We start from the raw sequence: 12,556 nt of genomic DNA, 5'->3' as shown, positions 1-12,556 counted from the left end.
TGGGTGGTTTCTAGTCATAAGTCAATGGCTAATATTGATTGTAAACCACAACAGTAAACCATAAGCCCGTATTTTTGTATGATCACAACTCCAAAAACAGGTCCACGTAAAATAACCAAGAATATTTCAGATATTTCACCGTACAAAAATGATTTCAGATAGTAATTAATTCAGAGACCAATCTGTAGACAGGAGAAACTGACGTTGACAAGAGACTTCTATTCCGCTTTATTGACCTTATCATTTAACATTTTAACATGTTACTATAGTGTTGTTTATTCTTCCCTGCGCAACATCAGAACCAGACAGGTTCCTTACTGTGCTTACACATATTTCGCCTTCAGACACTCTGAATCACTCTGTTGCGTGGCTAATTCTTAATCTACTAGTAGTAGCTTTATACTCCCTTTGTTTCAAAATAACTGACTTAACTTTGTATAAAGTTGAGTCACTTACTTTGAGACGGAGGGAGTAGTATATATATCTGTAAAGAAAATAAGTGGATGAACGCGTGGAGTGCACGAGTAGCATGCGCGTGTGGAGTGCATGCCGACCTAGGTAGCTAAATCTTGCGGGCCAGCTGATCGAAGCTGATGGGCGCGGTGAACCCGGCCGCTCCGTCCAAGTATGCGGCGGCGCTGAGCTCTCCGGCGCGCTGCGAGGGATGCCCCCGGTCCCAGAAGACGAAGCGGTCGTGGTCGGCGCACGTCGTGGAGTTAGGCAGGCAGTCGCTCTCCGCTCCCATCCTCCCGCTCCCACAGCACGCGCTGTCTATGTTCACGTACCCTGCACAATCAAATCAAATCACGTGGATTAGTACAAGTGCTTGCTGCTAATGCTCATCATTAAGAGTTTAACTTCCTTCCAGAATTTAGGTATTTGCAAATCAAGTACTCATCCGTATCCATGGAAAAGAAGTAAGGTACGGAGTACGTACCGGATGCCGCTGGGTTGGCGAAGGTGACTTGCGAGAGGTTGTAGTTGTCGGCGAGGGAGTAGTCGAGGCCCGGCAGCCGGGCGGCGAGGCCGGCCATGAGGGACCTGAGCTTGTCGTTGAAGCCGGCTGACAACTGGTTGAGCCCGTCGTTGCACGCGCCAGTCGCGCTGAGAGCCCGCGCCGCCGGCACGCAGCCCAGCAGCCCCACGTTGATGATCCCGAACTTCCTCGCGCCCAAGCCGTACAGGTCCGTGATGGCGGCGGAGTAGCCGGAGATGAGGCTGGCGTAGAGCGCGGCGACGTCGCCCGTTGGCTGCGCGGCCGCGAACACGGAGATGTCGTTGCTGCCGACGCTGAAGTGGAAGAAGGACCTCGAGAGCAGGACGCGCGCCGCGGCTTTCCCCACCCTGGCCTCCATGGCGGCCTTGGTTGACTCCATGTACCGCACCTGCTTCGACAGTGGGATGTTGTTCCCCGCGTTCTGCATGCATGCATGCACGCAATGCATTAGCTTTACTCACTTGTCTCCACCATGCGTGCTTGTGGAACTCGTGATGGATGGTAGGTAGCATGCACGTGCAAAAGATGGGCCAAAATGAACTTACGGTGGAGTCCAGGATGCCGGCTCCGGCAGAAGCATAGCTCACACCTGTGGCGAGAGCGCTGAGGAGCAGGGCGGTGGGGCGTGGCGCGAGCGACAGATACGCCGGCGGGCTCTCCTTCAGCCCCAGCTTCATTGCTGCGGACATACATATGCATTCAAACGATCAATCAATCATGCTTATATATAATGAACTGATACAGTATTAGTCTAGCAAGGTACGCACCGATGAAGTCGGCGACGTGGTAGCCGTTGCTGAACCGCCCCGTCGCCCGGGCGCCGCCGGGGAAGTCGACGCCGTTGAGGGGCGTGTTGGCCCTGGGCACGTTCGGCCCCGGCAGGTAGTTGTTGTTGCCCACGTCCAGCGTCGAGTCCCCGAACACGTACATCGCCGGCACCAGCCTCACCATCTTGCTCGGGGCAGCGGCGGCGGCACAGATGATCAAGCACACCTGGAGGATGGAGAACGTAGCAACAAGTCCCTTTATGGACGGACTAATATGGCACCCCATGACTATCACGACGGTCTCTGAGCTAACTGGAGTGTATATAACTTGCTTCAGGCTGCACTCTCGATTGGTTTCTCGATCTCTTGGTGTGTGTGTGTGTGTGTGTGTGTGTGTGTGTGTGTGTGTTGGTTGCGACTGGGCAGGAGGACTACTTATAGGCGCAGGCGCATGCGCGTTTTCAACTCTCTACCAGGTCCCGGTCTCATTGCACCATATGCTTCACAGTCCCTTCATTTTTTTCACTCCGGACTTTGGCCATATGATATGTGGATGTGATGTCCCCGGCGAGGAAGAAGGTTCGGCTCGGAAGGGATCAGAATCCAAAGCCCATGCGTTAGTGATGCAACACGCGCATTAGCCATGTGCGCACGCGTGCTTGTGGCCGGAGAATATGCCTGGTACGTAACACTGCTGATAGCTAGTCCGCAATTTGTTCCCTTCTCTGACATTTAGTCCACAGTCTGTTAGTAGGTCTGCATCCATCGGAATAGTACCTTTAGCGTGTCTGCGCGATCTCTCGTTTTCGAATATATCCCTTCTTCTCAGCAATAGTAGCTCAGTGTTTTGCTTACATTCTTCATGTGGATGTTCCCAGATGACATCCTTACCAAGTCAGATCTCATAACCGTGTATCTAGTGGAAAATAATGCATGTATGACCCCGCAAAAAAAAAAAATGCATGTATGGACCGGTAGCTCAAGCACTTTTTTTAGTGCAATTCCATGCATGCTATCCGAAAATCAAGTAGCAACCCTGACTTGTCTTGGTATGCATGATTGAATACAAAAACTGAAAAATATAAACGCAACGTTCCACTATAGGACTTTTTCTCATATCCCTATGTCATAGTAACTTCAGCTCGTCTCTTACAAGAATGTCTTATATTTTGAAACAAAGGTAGTATTACTTTTGACCATTTCCTAATAAAGTATGTATATGTCTGTATAGTTTTCTTATTTATAATTTCCTATACATATGACCGTCTCTAGGAATTTCAGGCACATATGCGAAATGCAAAATGAGGCCTAATCGACTTCCATATTTCCATTCCAATTCCAATTTGCACATACCACATAACTCTCATTATGTAATTGCCCTAATCTAACTTCTGAGTTTCCATTCCTACTCCAAATAACTTTCATTATGTACTCGCCCTTCCCTTTGATGAAGGCAATCTTGGCGAGACCGTGATTCAGCAGAAGGCTCCTATAACAACTAGTAAGTGTGCACGTGCAACGCACGTTTATTTGGACTAATAAATGTGCACGCACAACACACGTCTATTTAGATTAACACATTATTAGAAACTTAAAACAAGACAAATTTATTCATAAATTTGGAATTTCCCTATAAAGTACACGATCTTTTATTCCCAACTCGTACAAATAATTTGAAATATCGTTTCTCCTTAATCAACATGTCTCCTTTATTAAAAGACCACCCACTTTTCCTAATGTATAAAACTCAAAATTATTTAGAAGATTCATCATGATTCTTCATATGCACACATTTATGCAAGTATAGTCACACATGAAAATGTCACTTAGGACAAGCTAAGGAACCGTTTCAGTGCCAACAAACTCCAATCAAGAATTACACAAGATCGTCATGAACATATATAGAGAGAAGTGACCTCTCTTTCTCCGAGATTGGTCGAACAATAAGTTTTCGTATATATCTATCCGACGCTACTACATATATACAATATAACATCTCTTACAATCCCTAACATCTAAAATCAATTTCAACTTCCACATGGCATTCTTCATCTTTATGTATGACGTGATCAAGAAAGAATCCCGCCAATTCCTCTTGAATTGCTCGTGTGCGGTCATGTGGTATGAATTCATTCCGCATCCGCCACATCTAAATTAAAGAAGAGGGTCAATACATATATATGAGAGAAACTCAACACAATTGATGGTAATAAAATAAAATTGTAAATATTGTTTACGTACTAAATGATATGAGAATTTACCATGACCACAAAATATCCTACATTCATCATCATCATAATCAACATGCAGTTTTTGCTTCTCTTGTATGTGGTTCAAGTTTTCTATCAGGAAAATATGTTAACTCAACTGTAGATAAGAACGGTATGAAAATGCTCATGTAAAATTACAATTGCCATGTATCTGCTGGACAAACAAATACACTTATGCAAACTTCAGGTTTTTTTTAGTAAAACTTATGCGGACTTTAGTTTTTTTCACTAAAACTTATGCAAACTTCTGGGTTTTTTTCCAGTGAAACGTAATTTCATGACTGCAAGTAAGGTCTTGGTTCAGTGAATTTGCCTGTGAGTTCGCTATGTAGTCGTGAGTTGGCCATGTAATAACCGCTAGTCAGTACTTAAAAAAATAGGGATGTCTGTTACAGGTACGCGAAAATCAGTGAAAAAATGTAGAAAGAAAGAAGGCGAGTGTCTCTGTGTGTGCTCCAGCGCTCCTCTGTTTCTCATTGCCTCATCTCTAGTTCCTGTACTTCTAGATGTGTCACCACCGACGAGGTAGTGATGACAGTAAAAAAACAACACTCGATACTTACCTGATTAGTGCGTGCGTGCGGTGTGTTCGCGTGAAGGCGAGCGTCTCCGTCGTTCACGCCTGCGAGCGGCCGCGGCGACCATGTCCTCTCACCAGTTGGGCGGCGTTGTCGACGCAGGTGAGTCAGTCGTCCAGCTTTGAGGCAGCGGCCTCCACGCACCGGGGCGTGGGGAGTGCCAGCGTCCGAGAAGGTAGGATGTCTTTGGACGACATCGTCCACGCGTGAGTACTGGACAAGCGTGTCCAACGGAGCAGCATACGTCAGAGCTGAGGGAGTCGGCGGTGGCTTCGGGCGAGTGAGATGGGGCCGTGATTAGCTTCACCTGTTGCGCAGTGGCCGAGAAATGCGCCGCCCTGGGAACAACGATGGTTGGTGACCAGGCGAATCTACATGCATGGCTGTGGGGGCAGATTTTTTTGGCCCGCTTATACTGGTCCAGGATACTCAGCGTTGCCCCCACTTGAAGAACGTCGGTGGTGGGTGGTTGTCAGCGTGGGTGTTGTGGATGGAGCTGAAGTCGACGCGGATGCCGGTGGTTCCGGAAGAGCATGCCCAGGACGTGGACGAAGTCGTTGCAGACAGTAGAAGAGTGACCTAGCCTCCAGGCAGAAGACGAATGCGGTGACGGCACGTGTGTGTGTTTGGAGGAAGCCCAGCTCCTCCTCGCGTGTCTCCCACTGTGGCTCGCGTGGGTGGTGGGCTGGTGACGGCTGGCGACTCACGATCGCGATTCCCTGATAGGAGAGATAGGATGTGCTCGCGATTAGTTTCCTAATAATTAGATGTGTCCGTGATTAATTTCCTAATATGATGGCTTGTAATTATTTTCCTAATAGTAGGATGCGCGTGATTATTTTCTTAATAATAGAATGCGTTTGTGATTAGTTTCCTAATAATTAGATGCGCCCGTGATTAGTATCTTAATAGGATGTGTCCGTGATTATAATTTTCTAATTAACCAGGCGTGGACTTTCATATTTTCCTCCACGGTGGAGTACGGCCAGTCAATGTAAATTGCTAAGTGCACACAGAGAACAGATTAGGTTAAGGCTAGCCGTCAGATTGAGTTTAGTGGGACTAATCATGCGATGGTAATGTATCCATGTACGTTTTGTGGGGTGCATTTAGAGAAGATAATGTTTGCTTTTTTATAAGTAGTATAGATACGAAGCCCTTTCTCCATAAGGCCACTAGATCCAAGTCCTCGATTACATAGGTAATTATTAAAGACAGGGATATTCTACTTGAAATCTGATGATAAGTTTCCCGGGATCAAACTTTTTGGATTTAAACCATTCGACCTTCTTCGACATGTTCACCTACCAGCACATTTTTTTCCTTGTCTAAAACTTCCATTCATGAGAGAAACTTGATAAAAGTAGACTATAGCAAATTGAGATCTAAGTGAGCTCTTCAAGTCAAAGCATCCAAAACACGACTCAGAAGCAGCCTCTTAAATTAAACAAGCGAGTATACAAGAAGGCCATCTGCAAAAGTGTGATATCTATGAGCCAGAGCATCCAAAACATGGTTAAGAAGTAGACTCTTAAGTTAAACAAGCGAGCATATGAGAAGACCATTTGCAAAATTACCAGTTTCATACCAGACATGATTTTTGTGAGAAAAAAACTACCTCTGCATCACTAATTCACCACATCAACCATGTTCCCAAGCAGTGGCGAATCTTGGAGGAAAATCAAGGGCAGGCTCAAAGTCAAAGGTGTGAAGAAAAGACCATTAAGTCTCAATTCTTTTGTTCAAAGAAGGCTAGAATTGTTATAATACTACTAGAAACATGTACTATTAACTATTAATTTCTATTTTGCATTGCTGGAGGGCAGGCTCAAATCTATTAAAGCCTGCACAGTTCATTCGCCACTATTCCCAAGAGAACATACGAGGACTTGGGACGCCATCGTGCTCTACTACCTTGCGCACTATGGTTAGCCTACAACTGATCCCATTCCAACAAACCACTTATGGACCTACCACATCGATCAATTTACCAGGCCTAAGTCCCAAAACCCAAATAACGGCTCTTCTATCCTTCGGTCCTCCCCCTAACACACCCCACAACATAAGACAAAGTTAGAGCTTACATTTGTGGCGATGGTTGCAACTTTCAACATATAGATCTAAATACACTCAATTTCTATGGAAAAATCAAAGCATGACAAACACTCTACCTCTCCTTATAGGGTTTGTCACATACTAAAACCAAAGAAGTAGTCGGACAGAGGATTTGGGGGGCAAAGGAAAGCGCAGGATGCCATGATCCGTGGTCACAACTCGCAATCTCACAAACTATCCCAGCAGCAAATACTTGCACGAAATTTAACATTTACTACTCCATGCGAATGAGATCCTGAATTCACCTAGCTAGCTGGCTATTGTCTTTGAGGTTTTATCACGGTCTCCAGACTTCATAATTGTTGAATATTAGTTAGGCTACAGGCCCACTTAACAATTTTAGGAAATTCCTAAGGGCCCATGCTGTCAATTGAGTAATGAGAAGTTTAGTCCCACATGGCTAGTTGAGAGAGATGTACACCAACTTATAAGGTGAGCTCTTCTCCCACTAGTATGAGTTGGTGTGAAGGAAGGAGAGGTGTTCCACACGCGCGCTCCTCCTGCGCCGCCAGCCTCGTCACGACGCGCACTTGCGGGAATGAGCCGAGCCGATGCGATGTTTTGCCGGTCAAAATTGGAGAGTCCATTACAGACACAAAATGAATGTGAGACGTCATATTCTTTGCGGAAATGAAAACGCCCATAATAAATACATTTTTATTGTGGAGATGGAAACGTCTCTAATTAAACGCGTTTTTATGGAGATGAAATGTCTGCAATTAAATGGTTTTATTGCTGGACCGTTCTCCTACCCGACTGGCTATATATATGAGGCATCACAGCTCAGCTCCATGCGCTTCACACCTCCACTGCTCCCTGGTCGTTCCTTTCACTGTTGCTGCCCTCGGTGATCTCATCTCGTCTACCGTGTACACGGCTGACGGGAGAGCAGGCCTCCTAAACCCCGCTTCTCCAGATCCTGTACGGGAGAGAGGTGATTAGGTTTTTGGGGAGCTTCTCCTACGCGACTGCTCACCTTGGTTCAACTACTTCATCTACATCGACTACTTCTGCGTCACCTTCGTCTTTCATGAGCACTGACTCCGATCGTACGGCTACCGGGAAGGCTACTGCGGATAAGAGGATCCCAGACGAGGCCGACGCCTCCGCTGCTGCTATGGCCGACTGGCCTACTGGAGGGTATAACACACTTACACCGCTCCTGTTTACTTTCATGTGTGCAGTACTAGTGGTTTGCATAGATGTTTCTACTATCTGCCTAGTGCGTGCGTACATCATCAAAATTCAGTATGTCATTAGCACTGCTTATGTCATGTTTCATGATTTATTATTGGATTAAATTAATCGAACAATTGCTTAATTTCTCAACAATCCAAAAACCTAATATGTGTAGGCAATTTTCGATCCATGGTTTTGCTGCTGCACTGAAACCAGCCCCATTTACGCGGACATACTTTAAGAGTTGGCAGACTAAAACCATCTTATGGCCCACGGCCATGAACGTGTTCTGGGTCACCGGTGTTACTCTCACGGGAACGATCGCTCCTGAACAGGAGAAGGCGTTCAGGGAGGCCACTGTCGTCTTTGTTGGATGCGTTCTAAGCGTGATCAGAGATAAGCTAGTTGATGCATACTTACATATGCGGGTTGCCAAGGACTTGTGGGAGACGCTCGAATCTAAATTCGGCGCAACGGATGCTGGAAGTGAGATATATATTATGGAGTAGTTCCACGATTACAAAATGGTCAAAAACCGTTCTGTATTAGAACAGGCTCATGAGATACAGTGCATTGCTAAGGAGCTTGAGCTTCTCAAGTGTGTGCTGCCGGGAAAATTTGTCGCGGGTTGCATTATCGCTAAGTTACCCAATTCCTGGAGGAACTTTGCCACTACTCTAAAACATCAGAGGCGTGAATTCTCAGTTGAGGATGTCATTGGCCATCTGAGTGTGGAGCGGAATTCGAGGGCAAAGGACTCGCACGGAAAAGGGACCGAAGGGATCTCTGTCGCCAATGTGGTGCAGAAGAACTTCCACCCCAACAAGCCCAAGGGGAAGACTGGTGTCCAACAGAATACCGAGTTTAAGAAGAAGGGCAAGAAGACCTTCAAGAAAGATAAGAAGAAGGGTGGCTGTTTCACTTGTGGTTCAGATGAACATTGGGCTGCCAAGTGCCCAAACAAGTTTAAGAAGCCAGAACAGGACTCCAAGATTGTCAACATGATTGTGAGCAACGATGAGAGTGGGCCATCTGGGTACGGTAATTTGTTTACTGTATTTTTCAGTTTGTCAGTCTACCGATTGGTGGATTGACACAAGTGCAAATATTCATGTGTGTGCTGACATTTCATTGTTTTCTTCTTATCAGGCCACAGGGAACGGGTCCGTACTGATGGGGAATGGCACGAGTGCTTCTGTTCATGGCGTTGGCACGATCGATCTGAAGTTTACTTCGGGAAGGATCGTGCAACTGAAGAACGTGTAGCATGTCCCCGCCATCATGAAGAATCTCATTAGTGGTTCCCTTCTATGTAGAGAAGGGTTTAAATTGGTATTCGAGTCTAATAAAGTAGTTGTTACGAAATATGGACTGTTTGTTGGAAAAGGTTATGAATGCGGAGGTCTGTTCCGCTTTTCCCTCGCAGATTTTTGTAATAAAGTCGTGAACAATATTCATTTGAGTGTTAATGAAACAGAAGTTTGGCATTCACGTCTTTGTCACATTGGTTTTGGTAGTATGACGCGGTTAGCAAAATTGAATTTAATCCCAAGTTTCACTTTAGCCAAAGGTTCTAAGTGCCATTCGTGTGTGTAAGCAAAGCAACCTCGCAAGCCCCATAAGGCTGCGGAGGAGAGACATTTTGCGCCGTTAGAACTCATAAATTCTGATCTTTGTGAAATGAATGGTGTATTGACTAAAGGTGGAAAAAGATACTTCATGACACTGATAGATGATTCTACTAGATATTGTTGTGTATATCTTTTAAAAACTAAAGAGGAGGCTCTACAATACTTTAAAATCTATAAGGCGGAAGTTGAGAATCAACTTGAAAATAAAATAAAATGAGTTCGGTCAGATCGTGGTGGAGAGTATTTCTCTAATGAGTTTGATTCTTTCTGTGCGGAACATGGAATTATTCATGAGAGGATGCCTCCCTATTCACCTCAGTCAAATGGGGTTGCCGAGCAGAAAAACCGTACTCCAACTGATTTGGTTAACGCCATGTTAGATACATCGGGTTTATCCAAGGCATGGTGGGGGGAGGCTATATTGACGACATGTCATGTCCTGAATAAAGTTCCGACAAAGGATAATGAGATCACGCCCTATGAGAAATGGGCGAAGAGAAGGACAACACTTTCGTACTTGCTTACTTGGGGCTGTTTGGCGAAAGTCAATGTGCCGATCCCCAAAAAGCATAATCTTGGACCCCAAGACTGTGGAGTGCGTTAATTTGGGCTACGCTAAGAACATCATTGGCTATAGATTTCTATTAGTGAAATCTGAGGTACCTGACCAGAAGGTTGGTACAATTATGGAGTCTAAGGATGCTACATTCTTTGAGGATATTTTTCCTATGAGAGATATGCAAAGCACTTCTAGACAGGAATCTGAGAAGACTCCTGAGCCTGCCATTCCTATGAATTATTATGAACAAACACATGATGAAAATCCTGAGGAGGATGACGAGGAAACTCTTGGTAGGGGCAAGAGACAAAGGACTGCAAAGACCTTTGATGATGATTTCATCGTGTACCTCATGGATGATACTCCCACTTTTATTTCAGAAGCATATGCCTCTCCAGAAGCTGACTACTGGAAGGATGCGGTCTGTGGCGAGATGGATTCCATCATGGCTAATGGGACATGGGAGATCACTGAGCGTCCCTATGGTTGCAAACCATTAGGATGTAAGTGGGTGTTCAAAAAGAAGCTTAGGCCCGATGGTATGATTGAAAAATACAAGGCTAGGCTTGTGGCCAAGGGATATGACCAGAAAGAAGAGGAAGATTTTTTCGACACTTATTCACCTGTGGCTAGACTGACCACCATTCGAGTATTACTCTCGTTGGCGGCCTCGCATGGTCTTCTCATCCACCAAATGGATGTTAAGACATCTTTTCTAAATGGAGAGCTAAACAAGGAAATCTTCATGCAACAACCAGATGGCTTTGTGATAGATGGTCAGGAAAGAAAGGTGTGTAGGTTGCTGAAATCTTTATATGGCCTGAAGCAAGAACCTAAGCAATGGCATGATAAGTTTAATACAACTCTGACATCTATTAGTTTCGTTGTTAATGAGGCTGACAAATGTGTATACTATCGCCATGGTGGGGGCGAAGGAGTTATACTATGCTTGTATGTTGATGACATACTGATATTCGAAACCAACCCCAAAGTCATTGAGGAGATCAAGTCGTTTCTGTCTCAGAACTTTGAGATGAAAGACCTTGGTGTGGCTGATTGATACGTCTCCAACGTATCTACTTTTCCAAACACTTTTGCCCTTGTTTTGGACTCTAACTTGTATGATTTGAATGGAACTAACCCAGACTGACGCTGTTTTCAGCAGAATTGCCATGATGTTGTTTTATGTGCAGAAAACAAAAGTTCTCGAAATGACCTGAAACTCCACGGGATATCTTACAATAAATAATAAAAAATCCTCGCCAAAGATGAAGAACAGGGGCCCACACCCTTCTCACGAGGGTGGGGGGCGCCCCCCTAGGGCGCGCCCCCTACCTCGTGGGCCCCCTGGAGACCCTCCGACTCCAACTCTATATAACTGCGTTCGGGGAGAAAAAAATAGGAGAGAAGAAATCATCGTGTTTTACGATATGAAGCCGCCTCCAAGCCCTAAAACCTCTATGGAGGGCTGTTCTGGAGTCCGTTCGGGGCTCCGGAGAGGGGGATTCGTCGCCGTCGTCATCATCAACCATCCTCCATCACCAATTTCATGATGCTCACCACCGTGCGTGAGTAATTGCATCGTAGGCTTGCTGGGCGGTGATGGGTTGGATGAGATTCACCATGTAATCGAGTTAGTTTTGTTAGGGTTTGATCCCTAGTATCCACTATGTTCTGAGATTGATGTTGCTATGACTTTGCTATGCTTAATGCTTGTCACTAGGGCCCGAGTGCCATGATTTCAGATCTGAACCTATTATGTTTTCATCAATATATGAGAGTTCTAGATCCTATCTTGCAAGTCTATAGTCACCTATTATGTGTTATGATCCGTTAACCCCGAAGTGACAATAATCGGGATACTTACCGGTGATGACCGTAGTTTGAGGAGTTCATGTATTCACTATGTGCTAATGCTTTGTTCCGGTTCTCTATTAAAAGGAGGCCTTAATATCCCTTAGTTTCCATTAGGACCCCACTGCCACGGGAGGGTAGGACAAAAGATGTCATGCAAGTTCTTTTCCATAAGCACGTATGACTATATTCGGAATACATGCCTACATTACATTGACGAATTGGAGCTAGTTCTATGTCACCCTATGTTATGACTGTTACATGATGAACCGCATCCGGCATAATTATCCATCATTGATCCAATGCCTACGAGCTTTCCATATACTGGTTTACGCTTATTTACTTTCCCGTTGCTATTGTTACGATCACTACAAAACACCAAAAACATTACTTTGCTTTCATTACTCTTTTGTTACCGCTACCATCACTATCATATTACTTTGCTACTAAACACTTTGCTGTAGATACTAAGTTTCTAGGTGTGGTTGAATTGACAACGCAGCTGCTAATACTTGAGAATATTCTTTGGCTCCCCTTGTGTCGAATCAATAAATTTGGGTTGAATACTCTACCCTCGAAAGCTGTTGCGATCCCCTATACTTGTGG

General features: G+C 45.1%; 1 protein-coding gene across 1 annotated transcript; it reads right to left on the bottom strand.

Moving 5' to 3' along the window:
* Nucleotides 1-204: 204 nt before the first annotated feature.
* Nucleotides 205-2,649, bottom strand: LOC119300433 (GDSL esterase/lipase At5g55050-like). The gene is made up of 5 exons (XM_037577392.1): nt 2,620-2,649; nt 1,765-2,182; nt 1,543-1,676; nt 938-1,418; nt 205-786 (listed from the first exon to the last, which is right to left on the bottom strand). Exons 1-5 carry the CDS (start codon nt 2,647-2,649, stop codon nt 563-565), a joined length of 1,287 nt encoding a protein of 428 aa, XP_037433289.1. The 3' UTR covers nt 205-562.
* Between the last annotated feature and the right edge of the window lie 9,907 nt (nt 2,650-12,556).

The sequence above is a fragment of the Triticum dicoccoides genome, chromosome 5A (assembly GCF_002162155.2).
Source record: "Triticum dicoccoides isolate Atlit2015 ecotype Zavitan chromosome 5A, WEW_v2.0, whole genome shotgun sequence".
Taxonomy (NCBI): Eukaryota; Viridiplantae; Streptophyta; class Magnoliopsida; order Poales; family Poaceae; genus Triticum; species Triticum dicoccoides.
This window is presented reverse-complemented; position numbering and strand designations above follow the sequence as displayed.